At 41.9% G+C, this 26,246-nt stretch overlaps 1 protein-coding gene across 1 annotated transcript in view; it reads left to right on the forward strand.

Moving 5' to 3' along the window:
• LOC115629975 overlaps positions 1–26,246 on the forward strand; it is a 153,755-nt gene that overhangs the window by 60,021 nt on the left and 67,488 nt on the right. The window contains exon 3 of the mRNA XM_030526597.1: positions 2,903–3,014. Within this exon, the coding sequence (XP_030382457.1) occupies positions 2,903–3,014 (112 nt within the window). The remainder of the gene's footprint in view (positions 1–2,902; positions 3,015–26,246) is intronic.

The following is a 26,246-nucleotide window of genomic DNA, read 5'->3' on the forward strand; positions in this document are numbered from 1 at the left end:
CCCCAGAAAGTATATATATTCTTAAATTAATTTAGTTAATTAATTAAATTAATTTAGTTAATTAATTAAATTAATTAATTAATTTAATTACTTTTTTGTGGAGTGGTACAGGGTATTTAAGAGTTGAGCCTGCTCGACTTTAGCATTCCTTTCTTGTTTTTAATTCAATTAATTAATTAAATTAATAAAGAAAATGTATTTAATACTTTAATATTTAGTATTTAATAGAAGACATGTTTATGTACAGTTTTACATTTACGTCACGTGTCTATGTGTATTTATATGCATGTATGTATGCAGCACAAAGTTGAACCAAAGCAGCAACAACAGCAACATTTGCCGACAGCACTGCGAGCAGAGCTGTGTAAGCATTTTCGCAGTCAACCAAACAGCAACATCAACAACAGCCGTGGGCAGCGCTGCAGCAGCAAATATATTTATGGCTATAACTTCTCGTTAAATCGGTCTATCATAGTGAAACTTGGCATACGGACATATAATAACCAACTGGGGGTATTCCCAAAATTTTAGTTCGAAATTCCAAGAATTACGGGAGTTACGATTTGCGGGGTAGAGGGGGAGGGAGGGAAATTCCAAAATATACTTTTTCTGCGTATTCACATAAGGCATCTGGGACTGGTGTTCCTAGGTCTTATAGTCTCCGCGATATAGGCGATTATACGAATGGAAAATCGGGAAAACCCCCATAGGGGGGAAGTGGGGGGGGGGGGGGGGAATCAAAAAAATAAAACAAACTCGTATAGAATACGCACATAACGCATCTTTGTGCAAAATTTGGTGTCTCTATCTCTTATAGTCTCTGAGATCCAGGTGTTCATACGGACGGGCAGACGGACAGACTGAAAGACAGGGCTAGATCGACACGTCTCGTCATGCTGATCAAGAATATATTTACTTTGTGGGGTTTGCCACGCCTCCTTCTGCCTGTTACATTTTTCAGCTCCCGCAAACCTAATATACTTCTGTACATTTCATGTACAAAGTATAAACAAAATAGAACGCTACAGTCGAGCAAGCCCGACAGTAAAATAGCCTGTACTCTCCACAAAAAAGAAAAACTAAAAAAAAAAAATTTAAAAAATAAAATAAAAAAAAAATTAAATTATTAAAAAAATGAATGAAAGAATGAATTAATTAAATTAAATTAGAATACATGTTTATGTTCAGTTTAAGAATAAAAAAAGAAAGGAATGCTAAAGTTGAGCAGGCTCAACTCTTAAATACCCTGTACCACCCCACGAAAAATAAATTAATTTAATTTAATTAATTAATTAATTAATTAAATTTAATGTATTTAAATTAATTAAATTTAATTTATTTAAATTAATTAAATTTAATTTATTTAAATTAATTTAATTTAATTTAATTTAATTAATTAACTAAATTAAACATAAAATATTCCATACATACATTTACATCAGAATCGTGCCTATGCGTGTTTGTGTACTTGTACATATGTATGTATGTATGCATTGGGCCTGGTTATATGGCTATAACTTTCTTTCTGATCAACCTATCATAATGAGCTGTCATAATGAACTTGGTATACGGATATATAATCACTAACTGGATGTGTCTACCAAATTTTAGTTCAAAATTCCAAGAATTACGGGAGTTATAGAAAATCTACAATAGGGTGGAGTGGGGGGGGGGGGGGGGTGCATCGGGAAAAATGAACAAACTCGTCCTTTCTCGGGCTCAGGAGAATCTGTATACCAAGTTTGGTTATTCTAGCTCTTATACTTTCTGAGATCCTTGCGTTCATACAGACAGACGGACAGACGGACATGGCTATATCGACTCGGCTTGTCATGCTGATCAAGAATATATATACTTTGTGGGGTCTGCCTCCTTGCACTCATACAGACAGACGGACGTACTGACATGGCTATATCTGCCACATCTACTTCTCTGTGTTACATACATTCGCACAAAACTAGTATAGCCTTTTACCCTTATACCCTATAACAGGCTATAACAAAACAAGATAGAACGCTACAGTCGAGCAAGCTCGACAATAAAATAGCCTGTACTCTCAACAAAAAAGAAAAATTAAAAAAAAAATATATTAAAAAAAATGAATTAATTAATTAATTAATTTAATTTAATTAGAACACATGTTTATGTTCAGTTTTAACAGCATACATTTACATCACGTACCTATGCGTGTTTATATGCGTGTATGTATGCAGCACAAAGTTGAACAAAAGCAGCAAGAACAACAGCTGCGGGCAGCGGCAGTGCTGCAGGCAGCGCATGAGCAGCGATTTTAATTATGGCTATAACTTTCTTCTGAATTGACCTATCATGATGAAATTTGGCACATTAGTACTAACTGGATGTACCTACCAAAATTGATTTCAAAATTCCGAGAATTACGGGAGTTATGAAAAAAAACACGAATTGCGGGGGAGTGGGGGGTGTATCAGAAAAAATAAACAAACTCGATCTGCCTAGGGCTTATAGAAACCTTGATACCAATTTTGGTTATCCTAGCTCTTGTACTTACTGAGATCCTTGGGCTCATACAGACAGACGGACATGGCTATATCGACTCGTCTTGTCATCCTGATCAAAAATATATATACTTTGTGGGGTCTGCCACGCATCCTTCTGTGTGTTACATACATGCGCACAAAACTAGCCTTTCACCCTTTGGGTACAGGCTATAACAACTACATATGTAACAACATTTTATTCTATTAATTTCTCTATAACGTAAATATTGTATCTACCAATTTTGAGGACGGTATCTTTCCTTTCGGAGCTTATGCCAAAAAACGGCATTTGAGACCATAGTGCCGTAGAAAAAAAAAATTGTTTTTCATTGAAAAATTTTAAGTATTTATCTTGCTCTTCTATTGTACTTATATAATTGCAGATCAAAAATGTAAATTTCGCGATATATCAATTTACCTGAAAGCCTGCGGCATTCCTGTCATAAGTCCAGAAAATATACAATTTCCAGCCAATTTTCTGAACACTGAGCAAAGGTATGTTTAAATTTTGTATGTATATATCTAGTATATAATTTAATTGGGACCAGTTTATATATTTAGGAGAATAGGGCTATGTAGTCCCATCTCTCCCATCTCGAATGCGTATCGACTCTCCGCATGCACCAATGTAATTCAGAAGACAATTCAATATTAATTTGACAGCTTCCGAACGGAGATACAGTTGACTCCTAACGAAATAAAACATTAATATAGCAAAATAATACTCTAAATCATCTCCCACACGGCCATCGTGTCTATAACACGTTTTGTAATGATTGTTGTAAACTCCAATAGTCCTGTATTTGTACAGAACATTGTAGTATCTGATTTCACTACAATTACACAGAGTATTCGTAGTTTTTAATAACGCAAACATTTTTCTTTTCGTACCTAAAAGGTACAAGAGTATATTTTTTCGGGAGGTGGCAGGATAACAGGCAGAAGGAGGTGTAGCAGACCCTGGAAAGTATATATATATATATTCGTGATTAGCATGCCAAGACGAGTCGATGTAGAACTTTCTGTCCGTCCATTTTGCTCGTCTTTGCTGGGCTAGGTATTTGTGCTTACAATTATAAATTTATTTTCCATATGATATTTATCTTCAGACACTCTTTAAAGAGTTCATTTCCCAAATAACAAATTACTTTGGTGCGTTATTAGAGAAAGGACAAATAGTGCAATAATATGTATGTAGTATGATAGTGCTAATCAACTTAAGTAATTTCTAAAACTTGTACAATTTGACAAAGATATTTAATTGAGCATACACACATAGTATGTATGTACATGCCCCAATGAGAACAAACATATCTTATTCCGCGGCGGGCGGACAGCTAGTCCTCACTTACATGTGCCACCCGCCCGCGCTTCCTCAGCGCGTGCATGCCCGGTCAAGTTCCGGTCTCCGTAGCTCTCCCAATGCTGTAGAGGTGAAGTTGCAACAGGAGTTCTAAAAACGCTTGTCCGCCACCATGGTGATGGTGAAGTTTGCTGGCGACAGCGCTTCCCCTTGCAAGTTTCTAAGGTGACTCCTAGCCCCCTCGAACCTAAGGCATACGAAAGTGACGTGGTGTGAGTCCTCAATAACTTCACGCCTGCGGAAGGTACAAGTAGTGTTCCAAAGTAAACAGGACTTTTAAAAAAAAAAAACAGAACAAATGGTTTTTTCGGCAAAATAAATTTATTTTTTTCAAAATGGTCTCCTTCTGCTTCAATACAGCTTTTTGCACGATCCAAAAGCATGTCGAACGAGTGTTTTAGCTCGTTGGCCGGTATGCGCGCCAGTATGCCGGTGCAAGCCTTTTGAGCTTTTGGCCTCTACGTCTACATAACGCTTTGCTTTCATGGGCAAATGCATTCTTCCGAAAAGGTAGAAGTCGCACGGTGCCATATCAGGTGAATACGGCGAGTGGTTAATGGTTAAAATGTGATTTTAGGTCATCAGTCAATTTGTGCGGAACAAACCGTGCACACACTTTTCGTAAGCCCAAATGTTCGGTCAAAATGCGATAAATCGCTGTTTCGATGTTCAATTCCATTTCCATCAATTTCAATGATGACTTCGGCTGTTTTTGATGAATTCACGCACAGTTTCGATGGAATTTTCGGTGATCACGAATTTTGATTGGCCCACATTTTGATCGTCATTTATGTCCTCACGACCACTTTGAAAACGTTGAAACCACTCGTGCACTCTGCTACGGGATAGGCAATCATCGCCATAAACTTTTTCCATCAATTGAAACGTTTCGGTAAAAGTGTTAACAATTTTAAAACAAAATTTAATGTTGGCTCTTTTTTCGAAGCTCATTTTCGCACCGATAACACAAACATACTGACACTTAAAACGCAATAACTTCACTTCCAAACGATGAAATGTCAATGTCATTCTCACTGGACAATCGATAAAGATAACGCACCAGTCGACATATAGATAGCGCCACCAGGGGGCTCTAGATTCAAAAAGTCCTGTTTACTTTGGAACGCACCTTGTACATTCGGCTCAGTTGTTGTTACCGAAGCAGAATAAATAGCTGCGAAAGCAACCGCTTCCACTAAAGATCTGTGTAAGATTCCATCTGTCACAAATCCATGCTTTCTTTTGGCCCAAGCCGCAATATTGGGGATTAGTTGGTGTATCCAACGGCCCTTGAGGAAGGCGTTCCAACGCTCTTGCTATTCTCTAAGGCTGTACTGTTTCGCGCTTGCTCGCAGTGCCCTGCGCTGTGGGGGGCGTCCCTGAACTACCCGTGCCATTGCCTCTTTGTAGCTTGCTTAATTCACTTGCCAGAAGGTCTATACCATGTCTGCAATTACCAGGACGACGTCGTCGCACACGGTCCTAAATGTGCAAAAACGCCCAAAGCACCTAAGCGATTTACTACTTGCAGTGGTTGAACGTAGCTCTTTGTCTTCGTGTACTCGCTTCAGATGGGTGCTCCATACAGCATGATCACACGTATGACCCCATTGAGCAGTAACCTGCTGCCCTGATTGGTCCGCGGGTGTTCAGCATGATTCGCACTAATTCTCTCGCCGATGTGGCGGCAAGATGCTCCCGGAAGCACAACCCCACTATCGCTACGTTATCTGCGAATCATATTCAGGGGTGCCACAGAAAACTCCGGTTGTTTCGGCTACAGTTGTTTTTGAAGACTCCCAAAAAATACGTCGGTGCCACAGAACTTGGAAAGATTTCATTTTTTCGAACTCCCCCTCCAAGCAATCTGTCAGCAACAGCTGACTGTCGACTGATTGACTAATATTGTAAAAATCCGTAACGTACTATGTTAAATAGAAAACAAATATGCCATTTGCATTAATATTAATAAATTGTCGAAAAAATACAACTCAAATGCTTAAGAAGCGCATCTGATCCTACAAGGGAGAGATTTCTGTGGCACCCCTGATTACCTCAATGCTAGCTGGTGGCTACAGTCGCAGAACATTGTCGTACATAATATTCCATAGAAGTGGCCCAAGAACTGCACCTTGGGGTACTCCTGCAGAAATCTGGTGAGGCAGTATTGCTTGGTCCCACCCCTTTCAGCGCGTCCCCGAGATCTCATTCGATGATATGGCGACCACTTTGCTGATGTCATCAACCCGAAACCCGTACTAGGGGGAAGTACTGCTACTGCTGGTCCCACGTTGTCTGATTCTCCCATTTCCAGCGTGCCAAGAAATATCACTCCAACTATCCAAGAAAGTGTATTTAAGGAGGATGGTACTTCCTGTCTTTCTGCATTGATGAGTTTCACCACCGACTTGTACGCCTTGCTCCAGGGGTCGTGGTCTACCGAGTCATATAGCTTGAGGAAGCAATTCCTTTTGCTAGCCCGTATGTCTTTTCAAGGCTCTTGAGTATGCGCGATTCTCTGCTGTGTGCCTCGTAGTCTTTGGGAAGTTCGTCCGGTTGGATTGCATTCCCCTCGCATCTGTGCGATTTCCTCGTTCCACTAGAAGACTGCATCGTGGTGACGTGGGTTCCGTCTCCTCTTCGACATGCCATCGCATTCAGTCTGCAGTTGGGCTACGGCTTCCTGCACCATGCTTTGAGGATGGCCGGACATCCTCAAATTGGAAAGGCCATCCGAAAAGGCCCTACGGTTAGAGTGAGCAGCATGCAAATGTGAGGTCGGAACTATGGAACTAACTTGGAACTTGCTAAACGTGGGTTGCGTGCCTGTATTAAGCAGTGAGATTTCGAGGCTTGGGAATGTTTCCAGTACGATTCAGCGACGACCGTTTGTGACAGAGCTACACCAGTCAATGGCCCATGCGTGGAAATCACCAGCTACGATAATCTTAGCTGCGTCGACCACCAGCTCATCTAGGGCTGCCGCAAACTCGTTGAGAGTCAAGTTTGGGGTAAGGTTGCAGCTATAAAACAATAGGCCGTTACCTTTTGCCCGCACAAAGGCCCTATATGCCTTGGCGTGTTCCAGCTGTGGTCCACGATGCTCAGATTGGTCAGAAGCCCACCTGGAATCTGTCCGGGTTCTCTATGGCTCGCTCAGGATGGCCAAGCCGCTAGAGTGCTCTTTTAAATTGCGATGGAGAACCCTCAACCTCTATGGTTCGCTCAGAATGGCCAAGCCACGATTACCCTAAATCTCGCTTGTTGCACAGTTTCTTTGAACTCAAGTCACTTAAAGCTACAAGTGGCGTTATCTACGTTATGTAGGCCTTTTTTTTATCAAATAGTGCACATTTTGGGTCCTTTGTGAACGTTCTAGACACATGGGCTTTCTCTCCGTATTTAAAACCAGTGCCCTTCATATCCTCAGTGCTCTTGCATCTCGCTGTCATGTGGTCATAATGTAAGCATTTGCACCTCGTGGGTTCGATGACGCTTCGGGTCCGGCATACGACCTCGGTTTATTAGCTGGCAAGGATACTACCGGAATTTGGTGAGCTCCGCGCGTCTTGAAGAGACTTTACTGCCTAGGTTTCTACTTTGGCCATTTCCATGATGCTTGCTACTGCTGCGCAAATCTTCTCCTTTTAGGTCGCGGATTTCTACCTTGATTTTCTTCGACAGGGCTTTCACATAGGCAATCCCATGAAATGCCTTCCCCACCGCTGCGTGCAGTTTTCCGTCGCCATAAGTCGTGGATCTGCTCAGCTGTAACAGGAGGCTGCCGTTCTCTGTTTTGCAGGTGCTTTGGACATCCTCACGCATGCTCTGCAGTCAGACTTGACTGCTTTTAGCAGGTCAGCGATTTGACACTCGCCTACGCTTCTGGCATAAGGGGGCCAGGTGTGCTTTGTTTTTGTGCCCATGTCTTTGGACCTTGGTAAAGTCCGACTTCTCAGCTCTTCCGCGCTTACATGAGTTGCTGCCTCTGGTCGCTACGTTGTAATAACGCCGGTCCCTGCTGTACAATGACGAGGTCTTGGTAGTGCGTTTTTATTTTCTTCGGCGGGGTAGCTCGTTGCTTGCCCTTCGGGTCTTCGGGTGTTTTGGGGTGCCCCCAAGGGGGCGCTACTTCAGAGGCGGTGTCGTTTGGGTGAACTGATTCGTTCACTCTGTGCTGGCGCACAATCTTAACGTCGTCTTTTGTAGAACTATCAGTTTGGCCAACTCGTCTTTAATCAGCTAGTTAATGTTTCTCTGGCCTCCATTTATAAGGGCTTTCATACATTCGACTATAGCGCCTATTCCCTTCAGTGAGTCTTCCAGCACTTGGGGATCATTTGCCTGTTAGCTCGGGGGTGATTCTGGTAGCTCCGCCCTAGGCTTCGCTGCCACTTTTGGTGGGGATCGCCTCACCGTCGAGCTGCGCATGAATGCTTGCAGCTCTTCATTAATTTGAGGGGTTTTTTTTTTTTTTTTTGTAAATCGGAATTCATATTTTCTGGGTCACAATTTAAGTCCGTTATTGCTGTTCAGTGCCAGATCGGTACTAAACAGGAATCTAAATCTGAGCCTACACGAGCAAGAAAATGGCGATGAACAGCAAGCGTTTCTAAAGGCCTGCCATGGCTTTAGCGGGATGGAGGCAATAATGGCCTACGAACCGTTTCGGAAGATTTCTCTCGACGGGATGGGGGTTATTCCTACTCTGCCGCTAGAGCCCCGATATAATCAAATCACACCACCAAGGCTGCAGGTGTTAGCATAATCGTTCGCATCGCAGACCACCCACACTTTAGTGATAATACACTGTGCTGTCAGCAGATACTTGTAAGTACCGCTGTCTTATGCCATTGTATACACTTAAGCAAATATTCCCGGCATATATCACGGGCTATTCGCAGTATTTTCTTGCACAAATTTTTGCGTCTACACAATATCTCCACTCATTCATTTGTCAAATATACGGCTATTATATATATATATATATATATATATATATATATATATATATATATATATATATATATATATATATATATATATATATATATATATATATACATACATTTTATTTTTTCATGCTATCGCTATTTACCTATATATGTGTGTACATTCATACATACATATGTATTCAATTTTGCAATTGAAACACTAATATGTATTTTTAATTCAAAATATGAATGTTGTGAATTTTAAAAGTGTGTTTCTGCTTTTGTAAATCGCCAAAATACATTCACTGAATAAGCTTTACGCTAAATGACTCTTAGAATTCTTCAGAATATATTTGTAGCAATGCTAGCTGACGAAACCGTTTAACACAAACGGTAAATCGCTTGTAAATAAGCAAGCAGTTAGATATGGGCATGTGTCGACTTTTTTTGGCGCGTCACAGCATGATCACGTAATTGGCTTTAAAAAAAAGATCGAATTGTCATGCACCGTAAATGAATACACAAATTATTCTTTCATAAATCAAATAATTAGCAGAAAGTCGATAATGTGTATATGCAATTTTCAGCACACCTGTGTGCCGCAGCAGCCAGCGAGGCCGTCGCTACGAGCGAGATGGCTATAGATGTATTAGTTTATCATGTAAGAAAATGCATTGTAGTTGTAGTTGTGTACGTGGAGTTGAGTTTTAGTTACCAGAGCAACGCTGTAATAATACAAGTATATCTATAATATTAAAACAAGAGAGAACGCTACCGTCGAGCAAACCCGACAGTGAAATACCCAGTACCCAGACAAACTTCCGTCACTGAATAAGCGTTACGCCCATAGCGCCCATAGCAGAAGCAAAAAGAGGAAGAAGAAAAGCGAACTTGATGCTGCAGCTTGTGGGCGTAGTACCGGAGTAAAATTGTTTCGCTAATAACTTTTCTTCGAATGAACCGATTAAGATGAAATTTTTACCCTACGGGTACAGGGTATAATGAATCGCTGAATATGTTGCTAAGCGATAATCTCGAGAGCAGCTAAACCGATTTCGCTAATTCTTCTTTTATAATATTCCTTGAAGTATAGGCAACGCTAATCCGAACGAATGTGGGGGGAAAGTTCTTTGGCGACAAGTGTGGCCCAAAAAAGGCGCGCACTAAAGAGAGAGCGACCACACTGTTTGGCAAAGCTTGCGGTGCAAGAAACAACAAAACTTTATGTTCGTATGTATGCAGCAGAAGTAACGCACCTTAAGCTAGACCGAACACAGCACTGCAATAAAATAGGGGTATTCGCACAAAATTTAAAACTATCTACAATAAATTGACCACAAAAATATTTATTTTTGTTTTCTATAACTACTTTAATAGCCCTTTTTATACCCTGTACCCGTAGGGTAAAAAGGGTATATTAGGTTTATGCAAAGTATGTAACATGCAGAAGGAAGCATCTCCGACCCCATAAAGTATATATATTCTTGATCAGCATGACGAGAGAAATCGATCTAGACATGTCCGTCCGTCCGTCTGAATGAACGCAAGGATCTCAGAAACTATAAAAGGGTCCGAGAGGTCCGAGAAAGGACGAGTTTATTTTTTTTTAATTTCCCCCCCTTCCCCCGCTACAGAATTTCGTCAATAGCGTCCACATTTCAAATGCTACCTAAAAACTTTGCACACATAATTCATATATAATTATCTACTGTTGTTTTTATTCAATTCGGTCAATTCTAAGAAAAATTATTAGCGAAACAAATTCTCGCCAGTACAACCCCCCCAAACTGCAGCAACAAGTTCGCTCTTCTTCTTCCTCTTTTTGCTGATGCTTTGGGCGCATATAACTCAGTGACGAAAGTTTACCTGGGTACAGGGTATTAAACTGTCGGGCTTGCTCGACTGTAGCGTATGTATGAATATGTATTCGTATGACCACACATATGTTAATATGTACACAGATTTTTAATTACTTTACACTTACACGAATTTGCAATAATTAAACTTATTAGAGCTTTATGCTCAATGGTAAGCTCTCAAAAGAGTCCACTGAAACTTCTCTGAATTCCGAGCGACGAAGAGTATTACCCATTAGGTAGGCCAACAACAATACCACAGTGGGGCAGGGGGCACAAGACTCCAACTCCAAAGTTCAAACGAAGTATTTGTACAAGGTGCGTTCCAAAGTAAACAAGACCTTTTGAATCTAGCGCCTGGTGGCGCTATCTATATGTCGACTAGTGCGTTAGAATCTGATATCTTTATCGATTGTCCAGTGAGAATTTCATGACATTTCATCGATTCGAAGTGAAGTTATTGCGTTTTAAGTGTCAGTATGTTTGTGTTATCGGTGCGAAAATGAGCTACAGCCAACATTAAATTTTGTTTTAAAATTGGTAAAACTTTTACCGAAACGTTTCAATTGATGGAACAAGTTTATGGCGATGATTGCCTATCCCGTAGCAGAGTGCACGAGTGGTTTCAACGTTTTCAAAGTGGTCGTGAGGACATAAATGACGATCAAAATGTGGGCCAATCAAAATTCGTGATCACCGAAAATTCCATCGAAACTGTGCGTGAACTCATCAAAAATCAGCCGAAATCATCATTGCAATTGATGGAAATGGAATAATACATCTCCTAAACATCGATTTATCGCATTTTGACCGAACATTTGGGCTTACGAAAGATGTGTGCACGGTTTATTCCGCACAAATTGACTGACGACCAAAAATTGCTCAGATGATCGACGCTTGTTACCGATTATTTTACCAAATTGGGCTTACGAAAAGTGTGTGCACGGTTTGTTCCGCACAAATTGACTGATGACCAAAAATTGCTCAGAAGATCGACACTTGTGAAAGATTTTTGACAAAAAATCACATCTTAACCATCTTACGACTTCTACCTTTTCGGAAGAATGCATTTGCCCATGAAAGCAAAGCATTATGTAGACGTAGAGGCCAAAAGGTCAAAAGGCTTGCACTGGCATACAGGCGCCCATACCGGCCAACGAGCTAAAACACTCGTTCGACATGCTTTTGGATCGTGCAAAAAGCTGTATTGAAGCAGAAGGAGACTATTTTGATTAAAATAAATTAATTTTGCCGACCAACCCATCTGTTCTGTTTGTTTTTAAAAAGTCCTGTTTACTTTGGAGCACACCTTGTAGTATGGGGATGGTACCAAACTCCAAATCCCAACCAGACCGCAAACAAACAAAGTGAGAAAATAATCGTAAGACAAAGCGATGTCCCTGCTCGGACGCAAATGAATAGTAATAATCGTCATCGAATGTTGAGCGACGTCGGACGTGTTTTTTTATGGCTCCGCCTTGTAACAAATTTAAAGTGCAATTAACACCAATTTAATTCGCGAAAAGACACTTAGGGTACGCATGAGCATCTGTGCTCGTGTTACCCATATAAATTATCTGTTAAAGGGTGGAATATTGCTTAAAATAAAGCAATGCTGTTGAGTAAGAGCGCAATGCTGTTGAGTAAGAGCACAAGCTCGGTAAACATCAAAGAAATGTGGCCATGAACATAATAAACAAAAATAAAATTCCCCAACCAATGTTCAAGGTAGAATTGGCACCTGACTCTATGCCTAAAGGTAAAAACGAAGTTCACCAAATTTATAAGCTGCAATATCCGCATACGCGAAATGGACCTGTCCAATGCACAAACTGCCAGGAATATGGGCATACAAAAACCTATTGTACCCTACGTGCAGTCTGCGTTGCCTGCGGGGATGTACACCCCTCTGAGCCCTGCCCCGTAAATAAGGAGGACCCATCTGCGAAGAAATGTAGCAATTGTGGGGGAAACCATACTGCCAACTATAGAGGTTGCCCTGTGTACAAAGAGTTAAAAAGTCGCATAAGCCAACAAAAAACCGCAGCTCGAAACCCTGTCATCCGACAAAACTTGCCGTATATACCACCAACTACGATTCCAGGAGTATCTTTTGCTCAGGCGTTAAGTAACTCTAACGAGTCGTATGCCTCAGTTTCTAAACCGAAACTTCAACAAACCACTGCAGGAACAATGCACCATCAGGTACCGCAACAGAGGCCAGAAATGACTGCTCAGCAGCCCAATGCGAATCCATCCCAATTGCCTAGTGGAATTGAATCAATTCTGGCAACTCTCACCAATACAATGGTAGCAATACAACAAACGATTCAGGAAATTATGCGCAATCAAAATCTCCTCCTGGAATTACTTATCCAACAGAAATCTAATTAAATGGTCTTTCTAAAAATATGTTTCTGGAATGCAAATGGCATTTCACAGCACAAATGCGAGCTCTTGCAGTTCCTCGATCATCATGATATTGACGCCATGCTCATATCAGAGACTCACCTAACGAACAAAAATTATTTTCATCTCAATGGCTTCAACTTTTATGCGACAGCCCACCCAGATGGTAAGGTTCATGGAGGTACTGGCATTCTTATGAAGCATCGCATCAGACACTATCCGCTGCCATAATTTGCTACAACTTATTTACAGGCCACAACAATTCAAATCGAAACTCAAAGCGGCTACTTAAGCTTATCCGCAGTATACTGCCCACCGCGCTTCTCTGTTTCTGAAGCAGAATTTGTAAAATTCTTCGATCTGTTAGGTCACCGGTTTATAGCAGCTGGTGACTACAATGCCAAACACACCCATTGGGGATCCCGACTCATCACCCCGAAAGGAAGACAACTATATAACGCCATAATAACACCAAGAAACAAGCTTGATTTTATTTCTCCAGGCTGGCCTACATATTGGCCCACAGATCCAAAGAAAAAACCCGACTTTATAGATTTTGCTGTTACAAGAAGGCTCAGATTCGTGTGGAGCACTTATCAGACCTATCATCGGATCACTCGCCGATTCTTCTGCACCTTTGTGACCATCCACAGTTATTGGAACGCCCTCATTTTCTAACTTCTAGAAAAACAAAGCCCTAGAAGATGACAAACACCGAGCTCAAATGGATTATATGGAGCAACTCTTCCCAAACAGCAAACGATCCCCATTGTGGAAAGCTAAATCAGGCGTATGTCCACCAATCGAAAGTGAATCACCATTACGTACACAAAGAGGAAAGTGGGCTCGCAGCAACGAAGAGAAGGCAAATGTATTTGCCGCCCATTTAGAAAATGTCTTCAAACCACATCCAGCAACAAATAGCTTTGTGCTCCCACCAACCAATTATCTTGAAGCTACCACGCCTATCGTATTTCAAGTTGGAGAAGTTACAAGTGTCATTAAGGACCAAGTTTCAAAGCAAAAAAAAAGCGCCGGGCCACGATTTAATTTCCCCCAAAATGACCATCGAATTGCCGAGCTGTGCAGTATATCTTCTCACCATTATTTTCAACAGCATGATGAAATGGGGCGATTTTCCTCAACAATGGAGAAAATCGGTCATCAAAATGATCCATAAAGCTGGAAAGGACAAGTCTCAGCCATCATCATATAGACCTATCAGTTTCCTGCCGTGTCTATCAAAGATATTCGAAAAACTGATCCTGAATCGCATCAAACAGCACCTACACACAAACAGTGCAATTCCATTGCACCAATTTGCATTTGAAAAACGAGAGTATTGCTCCGCTGTTTTTCTGGATGTCGCCCAAGCCTTCGACCGCGTTTGGCTGGATGGCTTAATTCACAAAATCAAAATATTACTTCCACAGAACATCCACAAAATACTGGAGTCATACCTACAGCAAAGAAGTTTCGCAGTTAGATGCAAAGATTTCCTCTCCGAATACCATCCAATTGAAGCTGGCGTACCCCAAGGGAGCGTGCTTGGACCAACACTGTATATTATATACACAGCAGATATACCGACAAACAGTCGTACAACAATTTCGACATTTGCTGATGATACTGCCATCCTAAGTCGCTCCAAGTGCCCAAAAAGAGCTACAGAATTTTTATCATCTCACCTCGTGGCCATACAAGAATGGCTAGCAGACTGGCGCATACATGTAAACGAGCAAAAGTGCAAATATGTCACCTTTACCCTAAACAAACAAACCTGCCCTCCATTGTCGCTAAACAACATCAATATTCCACCAGAAACCGAAGTATCATCCAAATGGACATTTGGATAGACGGCTTACTTGGCGTGAGCACATCAAAAAGAAGAGAGATCAACTAAAACTAAAAGCTATTAATATACATTGGCTGATAAACGTCCGTTCACGACTAAAACTGGAGTACAAAGTACTCTTGTACAATGCTGTTCTCAAACCAATTTGACATATGGCTCTGAATTATGGGGAAACGCTTCCATTAGTAATTTAGAGTTAATCGAGAGAGCTCAATTGAGGATACTGAGAACCATCACTGGGGCACCCAGGTACATAAGAAGTGATAATATTCGCGAAGATTTAAATGTGGGATCTGTTAAAGATGAAATCGCCAAGTTGAAGGCAAAGTACCAGCTTAAGCTTCGGAACCATCCGAACAGACTTGCACAGAATTTAACTTGTCAGGCTAGCCATACACGACTCCGGCGAAGAGACCTTCCCACCCAGCAATAACAGTTAGGGCCGTAAAAAAAAATATTTAATTGTAATAAATTAAATAACTGTGTTAGATTAAGATTTTACTACTTATTGTAAGTCTCCTAGAGAGAAGATCCAATAAATAAAGCTTAAAAAAAAAATTAGTAATAATAAAAAGACACGCGGAAGTCATTGATTATTAAGTTGGTTTTGAATATGGATTAAATTTCGAATAACGAGGCTTACAGTACAATTACTACTCAAGGAGTAATTTGCTTGCTACCGCCATAAAGTCAGCGGACCAGCATAATAATTATGCACAAAGAGAACATAGAGAGCGCGATAGAAAGAGCAAAAGAAAGACTTAATAATTATATGAGGTCCTCCAACACCAGTCATGAACAAATCAATCCCTAAACTTCAAAAGAATGGTATGACGTTTCAGGCTATTGCAACTCAGATATATTGCGGTAGGAAAAGATCTTATCAAACATCGAAACTTTCGGATACCAAGATTGTACGAATGGGTAATTTGGATCCATCCAGATTAAACTGTGGTATCAAAATGATGCAGTAATATCTGAAGGAAAGTTATTAGCTTGAGGCTGGGGTGTATCGGCGCAACTTACGCATCTAACAAACGGTGACAATTACGTAAAGAAGACGACGATAAAACCCATGTTGATTGAAAAATATAGGCCGGACTGATGAAATAATGATTAGCCGACTTGGTCCTTATGGTAGAAAATAAATGCGAAACCAATAAGTAGTAAAACTTAATCCAAAACGTGTGTCAACTGTCGTCAAGTATGGTCCAGGGAAAATAAAAACTTGAATGGAAAGGAGTTGGTCTCACATTCAGCATCGAGAGAATTCAGATAAGGGAGAAATAAGTGGATATATTGGGGGATGTCTTGGTAGCATAGGCGAATAAAAAAATCACGACTGTTTGGGCCTGTAAGCAAAGTAATGGCCCAAAACATCCGGCCTGTCTAACGAAACCATTTTTAGACACAAGTTCTTTTAGGGTTCTTGAATGGCCATCGTTACATACTTTGCACAAACCTAATATACCATTTTTACCCTATGGGTACAGGGTATAAAAATGTTGATTGATTTTACCTTTCTCGGTATCCGAACTCACGTAAAGGGTGTATAATTGCACATTGAGGATGTTTGCAGTCTACCAAAGCACCAACATCAACAACAGCTGCGGGCGGCGCAGAGATCCACGAACAGACAGACAGGGATAGATCGACTCGTCTTGTCATGCTGATCAAGAATATATATACCTTGTGGGGTCTGCCTCGCCTCCTTCTGCTTATTACATTTTTCACATCCCGCAAACCTCTTGTACATTTCAATAAAAACAAAAATATATTTTAACATTATGGTTATCAATTCAGTTTTGCTTATGGATGTATTGTGCGCCATTCCTCAATCAATATTTGTGCCACACGTTTGGTAATCGTGTTATAAGCCAATTGAAATCATGCTCCGTAAATACTGGATATTTTTGCTCTTTTGAGATAAGATTCAACATTTTATTTAACCTAGCCATAGATGTGTGAAAAATCCGCATTTTTCCAACAATCAACTTCAAATTTTGTTCTTATAATCTAGTCAGAATAAAAAAAAAAACTTGACCTGCCTAGGGCTCAGGAGAACCTGGATACCAAGTTTAGTAATTCTAGCTATTGTACCTTCTGAGATCTTTGCGCTCATCCAGGCGGACTGACAGACGGTCAGATGGACGGACAGACGGACATGGCTATATCAACTCGACTTGTCACCCTGATCAAGAATATATTTACTTTGTGGGGTCTGCTACGCCTTCTTCTGCCGGTTACATACATTCGCACAAAACTAGTATAGCCTTTCACCCTTTGGATACAGGCTATAAAAACTGAAATATTGGGATTTTAATATTTATTTACTTTTTCAAATGAAAAGTTTGAGTTATAAATTTTGTCCGATCGATGTAAAAGTTTGGAAATGTAATCTACGTAACTAAATCTACCACTTTGCATTCAAGGATTTTAAAAATATAGAAATACGCGTTTCGCTTTGCAAATGCAGGCAGAACAAACAACATAAAATGCATATCAAACAGTTAGGGACAACTTAGAATGTATACACACATACATACAAGCAGGTGTTCGTGTAGTTGCGTGCAAACGATTCAAATAGCCAAAGCAAAATGTCAGACACTAATGTGTGAATGTATGTCCCCCTTTGGAAAAAGATGCGTATGCCGTTGACGGACTACACGGATATACGGTTCTCTGCGTACGGTTAAAACAGTAAAGAGAAACAAAACAAAACCCATGGGTGCATATGTACATATGTATGTAGATACATGTATGTACATACATTTGTATATATTTGTATATATATAGAGTGGGCCATCGAAGAATGTTGTTTAATTGTAATAAATAGTTTTCTGTGGTTTTAAATCAGACTGTGCAACGCTGCCCCCCAAATAAAGCTTGGAAACCGCTGGGTGATGCGTTTCAATATTTATGTGTGTCTTATAATTTTATTGCGCCTCCGTGGCTAATGAATATTTTTACACTTCGTGTGGCTTAAGATTTCTAAAAAATTCATCTGTCCGCCTTCGCGGCTGTACCTAAACTAAACTCCATTTTCAACTACCTCTCTGCCTCTCTTCTTTCCATTTCCATTTTTTACTCCCTTACTCTTCTACCTCGCTGTCCTCTTCCATCTGGCCGTCCTCCCCTAGTGACGACACTCTCTGACAGTAGCCAGGGCGTCGTTACACTCCCCCCTTTCTTCGGAGGGGCTACTGCCTACCGCTGCTGCTCTGATCTGCGGCTGCTGCTCTGCGGACCTGCTGCTGTATTGTTGTTTTTGACCAGCTGTTGTGTTGAGCAACAGTGCTACCCATCACGCATACCTGTGTTGGGTAGCGGTCCGTTGCAGCTTGATTGAATTGCGCTGCCAACTGCCCAGGCGTTTGGCACGTGGCATTTGTGACTTCGAGTTCGCGTTGTTTTTTTTTTACGTTTAATTTATATGTGCCTGTGCGACTGCCCAACGTTGCCGTTTCGTAAATCAGGCGTTTGGTTAGCACATGGTCGTCCTTTCTGTGCCTGTGACTGACTCTGTGAATATGTATATGTTTTAGTTGTTCTCACCTGGGCAAAATTCTTTCGCACTGGCAAGACTTTCGGGATGTCGAGGTGTGTCGGCAGCGGTAGTTTTGAGGTACCGCACGTCTGCCGTTATACCCCAGCCTCCTGCCACCGGCCGCAGGCGCACAATGACCGATGATACGAATGCCTTCACGGTGTATGGCCCGTCATAGCGTGGAGCTAGCTTCGCTGCAAACTATTCGGCACCATTGGACAGGTGGTGCTGCTTGACCAGCACTTCGTCGCCAATTCGGGGCCGCCATTCACGCCTCCTCAAGCTGTATTGGCACGCTTGGTCTTCACTGGCCAGCCCTTGATTTATTCGCTCCATCTGCGCAACAAATTGCACCTGTGTGTGCATCAGGTCTGGCCACAGCGGCTTCTGGCGCATCCTGATCCTTCCCATATAGCGTATGTGGTTGTCCAAACAATATGAACGCCGGTGAGCAGCCTATGGCTTCTGACTCTGCTGTGTTAATTGCTATCCGCCAGCTGCGCAGTGATGTTTTTGACCGTTCTATTGCTGCGCTCCGTCGGGCAATGGGCACCATTGTCTGTGATAAGCTGCTTCGGCGTACCAAAATGAGCTCGAATTCGTTCTCGCAATGTCAGTTTTACTGCTGCCGCTGCGGCGGTGCGGATTGGGATCAGTTCTGTATACTTGCTGAACTTGTTGCGTTGCCCCTCTTGGACCGCGGTAGTGGTCCCACAAAGAAGGGGCATATAACGTCCCACGCCGCCGTCGCTGGCCGGAGGTGCATTTTCCCAGCCGCCTGGCGCTGTTGGGCTTTAATCGGTGGAGCATCCCGGTACAGGCCCGGCGTGTGGTCCTGGAAAGCGACTCGCGCGCATGTCTTGCGCACGCCCATGTGACCGGCCGTTGGGTCGTCGTGGCACTCCTTCAGCACCCGCTGCCGCTGGGCCGCGTCCACGTACGGTCTTCACGAGGACACATCTTCGTCTCTTAGGACATGGGCGACGGGTCTGTACAGCCGATCATTCTGCACTGCGTAGTCAGGATACTTCTCGGGATGCTCTACCACTGCTGTCATCAGACGTTGAAGCCATTTGCCCGTTGTTGGCACCTCCGGCTTGGCTTGGCCTGTCGGGCTCTCGATTGAGTTCAGCGTAGCACCAGGTGGTCTGTCACGACTGGGAAATTATATTTCTCCAGGTAGTGTCGTAATTTCCGAATGCCCCACACAATGGCCAAGCATTCTTTCTCTGTGGCGCTGTATTTCAATTCGGCTTTTTGCAGCTTAGAATATTACGTATTTCTGGCCCTCTATATTATGTGTGAGCACCGCGCCCAGCCCGTACTTGCTAGCATCTGTCTGCAACCAGAAGCGTTGGCTGAAGGCGGGACAGGCCGCGACAGGGGCCTTCATCATTGCCCATTTCTTGTCCTCTTTCAGCAGTTCGGTGAGTGGCCCGACTGTCGTCGCAAAGTTGGGCACGAACCGTCGGTACCATGAGGCCAAGCAATGTACTATGGACCTATTATGGACCTGCGAAAAAATTCACACTTATCTAAATTTACCCGTAGATTTACCGCTCTCAGTCTTCGAAACACCTCCCTTAGCTTGCATAGGTGTTCTTCGAATGTCTTCCCAACCACAATTATGTCGTCCAGATAGGCAAACGCGTGTGGAGCCATATTGGGCTAATGACATTATCTAGTGCCCGCTGGAAGGTGGCTGGGGCCGAGTGCAAGCCAAATGGCATCACCTGCCATTGGAAAGGTCCCCGTCCGGGCACTGTGAATGGGGTATGCTTTCGACTGTCTCACTCCCTCTCGCTCTGCCAATATCCGTTTCACAAGTCGATGCTGCTGATGGACTTCGCCTGTTGCAGCTGTTCGAGGATATGCTGGATTCTCGGAATGGGGTATGCGTCTGGCTCTGAGTGCTCATTCAGCTGGCGGTAGTCGATGCACATTCGCCACGCTCCATTCATCTTACGTACCAGCACTAGTGGTGCGCTGTACGCGCTGTCGGACGGCTCAATGCAGTCGTGTGTGTTGCCCGTCAGTGCCACACCAACAATGTTTTCAAAGCACGGAAACGCCTCCTGAAGGAACGTGGCCACTCTGACAGCATGTGGCTCTGTCAGAAGCGCCGTCAGCTGAGCCCCCCGGCACATTCACAATTCGCACATTTTCCCCACCTGGCTTCCTCAGTCGTCGTGCCAGGGCTGGGCTTGCGAAACTGCGCGGGCTCGGCCATTGGCTGCGTGTGGCAAGCCCCTCTGGCGTTTCCCGCTCTGCGGCGACAGCACTCGTTCACACGTATTCCCAGCCTACCGCAATCCCAGCAGTAAAGTTGTTGGGGATTTGGGCAGTCTCCGGTGTCATGCCCTGCCATACCGCAGCGTCTACAAGATCGTCCGTGGTGTCTTGACGCTATCGTAAGCCTCGGTGGAGCCATGAACGTTGGCTGGGGTGGCATTGCCCCAGCGGAACAGGCCGGAACCAAGCCCAACTCCTCCAGTTCTGCTGCCTGCAGTTTGAATTCTGCCACAGTATAGACATCCTGATGCCGTATCCTGATGTTGATCGCCGGCCGGCTATTGCTGTAGATGAGCCTCAGCTGATCCTCTCCAGGCATGTCGTTATAGAGCATCAGCTCCAGCATCGCCTGCACATAGGACGACGTGGACTCCGACTCGCCCTGGAAGCGTCGTCGCGGGTTTTGTCGCCACCGCTCTACGTTAGGGGCCGCCGGGTACGGTTCCAGTAGTTCCGCGCGGAACTCGGCCCACGAGTCGAGTCGAGGGTCGAGTTTCGCCTTGTGCGGTCCCACATAGGTAGGTAGGTAACATAGGCTCCAAGTTATCTACCGGCGCTTCCGTGGCTGGGGCCACCGTTTGTGTTGGTGCCTTCACCGCAGAGGGGGCGACTGCACCCGCCAGCCCGGTCGCGGCTATGACAGGTGTTTTCGCTGCTGGTTCTATGACCAGTGGTGCGGCTGTGTGCTCCGGCGTCGCCGTCTCCTCTGATACTGGCTGCGGATCTTCCGAATCTTCCTGCAGCTCCTCCCATTTGTGGAATTCCAGCTGTACTCTCAGCGGTGTGGGGCTTTGTGAGCGTGACTTGGAATTCTCAAGTATCCTTTTATAGTATGCATCACAGCTTAAGTGCGCACTAAGAAACGCTTTTGGAAAATTCGAGCTCCAAAGGGGGAGAAACGAGCTTTAAAAAATATTAGTTATAGTGGTAATATGTGTGTACGTTTAACGAAATATTTTGGCAAGAACGGACTACTGAACAATTTTTTGTCAAAAACAGAAAATGTTCATTTAAATACCTTAAATGCCTTCCTACTGGTTATAAATAAGGTGAAACTATATGGGTAGGTCAGCACACACAAAATAAATACAATTTGAAACATTATAATGAGCCGGGTTAAGACGGGCAATACCTCCTAGTAGTACTAATATAATAGTAATACTAATAAATACTACAGTCGTCGACTAAGCTTTGCAACGATCGGACGTGTTCTTATCGCAGTCAATCGCAGTTTAGTTCAAAGCTTATCCAAATTCTAAGCGCTTATTCCTCTCCCGTAACTTATTCGTCCAAACGATCATACTCGTAACTACAGAAGAATAAGTCCACCGGGCACAATAAACTAGGGGCAAATCGCTTCGCTTTGCTTAGCGATAGCCCCAAAAGTAAAAGGAAAAAGCCAATCCCACTTTCAGAAGCATTCCCAGAGCTCCCAACGGTCAGCTTACCAAATCCGAAATTTATTATAATGTCATCCCTAAACCCAGACAAGGCACTTTCCTCATTTTCGTGTTTCGCAGTCGAACCGGCAATAAAATTAGTAAGCAATAGCTGAAAAATGCATTGGCACAAAAGAACTCCACGGCATCTGCAAAATTAAAACCGAATATCATCAGATGGCAAAACTACTTCAACTGGATTGGTCCAGCTTACTTTTGACCTTTACAATCTCCCGAAAAATATCCAAATCTCATAGCACACCGCTCGTGTAAAGGAATGCATTCCAAATCCTATGAGATGCAACTTATTGGTCACACAGCAAAATTTTGCAAAGGCAAAAACGTTTGCGACCCATGTGGTCCTCCCCTCCACGACTCTACCACGTGTCCACGTATTCAATACATGAATTGCGGTGGTGAACATGCTGTGAGCAGCAAAAACTGCCCAAAATATATCGAAGCACAAGAAATTCTAAAAATCAAAACCGTAGATAAAAATACAATGTACGAAACCAAAACAAAATTCCACCAAACAAAAGCTCAAGCACTCCCTAATAACAGCGAAACCTACTCAAAAATGACAGCTACACAACCAACAACCTCCACTAGAAAAAACATCTCAATACCAATAGATCACTCAAAAAAACAAAAATCAAGCACGAAGAACACACTACAAAAACCATTCGACTTGACAATGACAAACTACGCAAAAACAACTCAAGAAAAAAACTTAACGGAAACTAAACCGTCCACTTCAAAAGCAGCAACTCATCCAACACACGAACAAATGAAAACATCAGACGACTCACAAATCGACACATACGAGTACACAGCATACGAAAAACAACTATATTGAGTTATAATTATCATTCTCTTTTCGCTCTCACTCTCAATGCACGCGAACGCTTATTATGACCTGATGCATAACCTGATGCATCAAACTCCAAAACAATTCTCATTATACCAAAAAAAACGACATATGGACAGTAGTTATGAGTCGTTGATGGTGTCGTATTATAACAATAAGTAAAGTATTGCATCCATACGACCCAGTCGTCTTTGGTGGTCGGTATGTACGATCTCAAGTACTCGTTAAGTGTACTGTGTATGCGCTCGACCGTTTTTAATGTTTGGTGGTGATTTCATGCAGTAATTTATTTTTGTATTCTGTGCCCATGTCCGTCAAAATATTATTCATGGCCCAAGGAATATTAATATAAAGTGTTCAAAAATTGCTTTGACAATTGTTTTTGCTGACTTGTCTTTTGTTGGTATTGAACTTGCAAAGGAAGAACTTTCCAAGAAATAAAACAAGTTGACTTTCAACAACAACGTTATAATATGTATTGTTAGTATGCACTGGCAGCTACTATTATGGCTGTGGTCAATTCTCTTGCTTCGCCAAAACAACAACAAAATGCGAGATCGAATTAATCGTGTACAAAGAGACTGAACTGCGCGGGCGGGCTACAGTTACAGACTATTTGGACAAACGCACGCGCTACTACTACAGCTGCATTTGCAGATCATTCGCTGCAAATGAGAACGAGCGCGTTGCCAAATTTCAATGTGAATTGGAGCAAGAGAGTGCTGCACAAGCAGCCGAATTACATGATGTTATGTTACAGTTGTTTTATGCAAACGGCAAACAATAATGTGTTATGAGTGTACGTTACAAGTTAGAAAATATTAATTCTATTTAGATGACTTCACTGCCGCTGCGCCAAATAAGCATTTTATACATTCTTTGACAAATTCCTTTATGTCTTTTTGCATAAGTTTCCAATAATAGTATTTTTTAATCTTTCTATATAGACGTGTGCTACCTATGTGTCCTCCCAATAAGGGATCGTTATGAAATTTACTAATAATTTTCATTTATTCCTGATCATCATTTATTTTTGTTACTTGTGGCACTAGTGCTATTTTTAAATGCTTTAAACATTTGTTGCCCATTTCTTTAAATTCACTGATTGCAATCTTCTTGAATATTTTCTCACAAAGTAACATTTTTAATTAATTTGTTTTGTAATCATTTTTTCAAACCTAGGAAAGAACTGTCCTAAGTCAATTTTTCCTTTAGTGATTAAGTTCTTTAATGGGATGTCGACAATTACATTTTTCCCTGTTATAGTTGCTTGCTCAGATGGCCACCTGAGGGTTGCATATTTTACAGTTTCTTCAACTGTTAGGACTTCGTATACATTGAGCTCTTTAATGTCAGCTTCTTTTGGTTTATCACCTTCCAAATATTTCTGTGCTCTAGTAGTTACTCTGTTTATCTTGGCTTTGACAATGTTTTTTATATCTTCAAACTCTACTCTAGACAATGCATCGGCTACCTTGTTGTCTTTACCCTTAATGTATTCAATCAAAAAGTCATACTCCTCTAAATCTAACCGAATTCTAGTTAACCTTGATGAGTGATCTTTTAGATATGATAGTGGTTTATGGTCACTTTGGACTATAAATTTTCTACCGTACACGTATGGTTTGAAAAATTGTATAGACCAATTCTAATTGTTTCGATTTTCCCTGTTAACTGCCTTATCAGACTTTCTGGTTGTTGATTCTGTTGATTCTGAAAGAAGTGTTGTACCTTTTTATTATTTTAATTTTTTTATTCTGTTCCATCCTTAGTATTTCTAGATGTTTTCTATTGTTTGTCTTAGTACGCCTACTCGTGTTTAAAAATTTGTATGGTGTGAGCCACCCGCCCATTTTAGTTGTGTTTTCTATCCACTATTTCTATATGTATATATATATAATTTTATAGATATATTTTCATGTGGCATTGGCGAGTATCGCTGTGTTGCCGAGGTCCTTGGTGCTGCTGCTGTCGCCTCCTCTGGTCACGCCGTTGCTTATCCAGTTCCAGCTCTTCTTCGATGTTGTCGATTTCTACCCAAATTTTCGATGCTTCGGTGCTTCGATGCTTTTAATAAAATTATTTAATTAAATTAAATACAAATCATTCAATTTATATATACAAAAGTGGAGACATGGTCATGTACAGTTTCAACAGCATACATTTACATCAGAATCGTGTCTATGCGTTCTTATATGCGTGCATGTATGCAGCACAAAGTTGAACCAAAGCAGCAACAACAACAACAGCTGCGGGCAGAGCTGCAAGCAGAGCATGGGCAGCGATTTTCTTTACAGACACGTAATCACTAACGGGATGTAGTTAGTTTTAGTTCAAAATTCCAAGAATTGCGAGTTATGAAAAAAAAAAAACGAATTGCGGAGGGGTGGGGTGGTGTATCAGAATAAACTTGACCTGCCTAGGGCTTATGGGCACCTGGATACCAAATTTGGTAATTCTAGCTTTATATTAGACCAGCAGGTCTTGCTGTCATTGCTGGGCTAAGTAAATTGTGCTTATAATTAAAAGTTTATTTACTACTAGCAGGTCTTGCCCGTCTTTGCTGGGCTAAGTAAAATGTGCTTATAATTATAAGTTTATTTACTATATGATATTCTTCTTTCGACGCTCTCTAAAGTTTTTTAAAAAGTTCATTTTCCAAATAGCAAATATAGTACAATAGGTATGGTTATACGTACATACATACATATGTGCATATCATCGTTACGCACCGGTCGGACTGCCAGTCCTGACTTAACTGTATGCTTCCTCAGCACGTTGTACGCACGATCGAGTTATCCCCGAAAAGTCCGACGCGAGACATTTAATTTTGATTTATAAATCGGGACGTCCCCCCAAAATTGGAGCGATCGGCAACGCTGATATGTACATACATTTAAATTTTTCATGCAGGCGTTTTCCGCCTATATACATATGTACATATATATATAAATTTTTTAAATTTTTAATTCAACACTAATTTGTGTCTTCAATTCCAAATATGATTGTTGTGAATGTAAAAGGTGTGTTTCTGCTTTTGTAAATCTCACGAATACACTCACAAAATAGGCTTAACGGTAAATGACTCTAAGATTTGTTCAGAATACATTTGTAGCGTTGTTAGCTAACACTAAAACGGTAAGTCGCTGTAAATATGCAATCAG

The sequence above is a fragment of the Scaptodrosophila lebanonensis genome, unplaced genomic scaffold (assembly GCF_003285725.1).
Source record: "Scaptodrosophila lebanonensis strain 11010-0011.00,11010-0021.00 unplaced genomic scaffold, SlebRS2 tig00000184-arrow-arrow-pilon, whole genome shotgun sequence".
NCBI classification, from domain to species: Eukaryota; Metazoa; Arthropoda; class Insecta; order Diptera; family Drosophilidae; genus Scaptodrosophila; species Scaptodrosophila lebanonensis.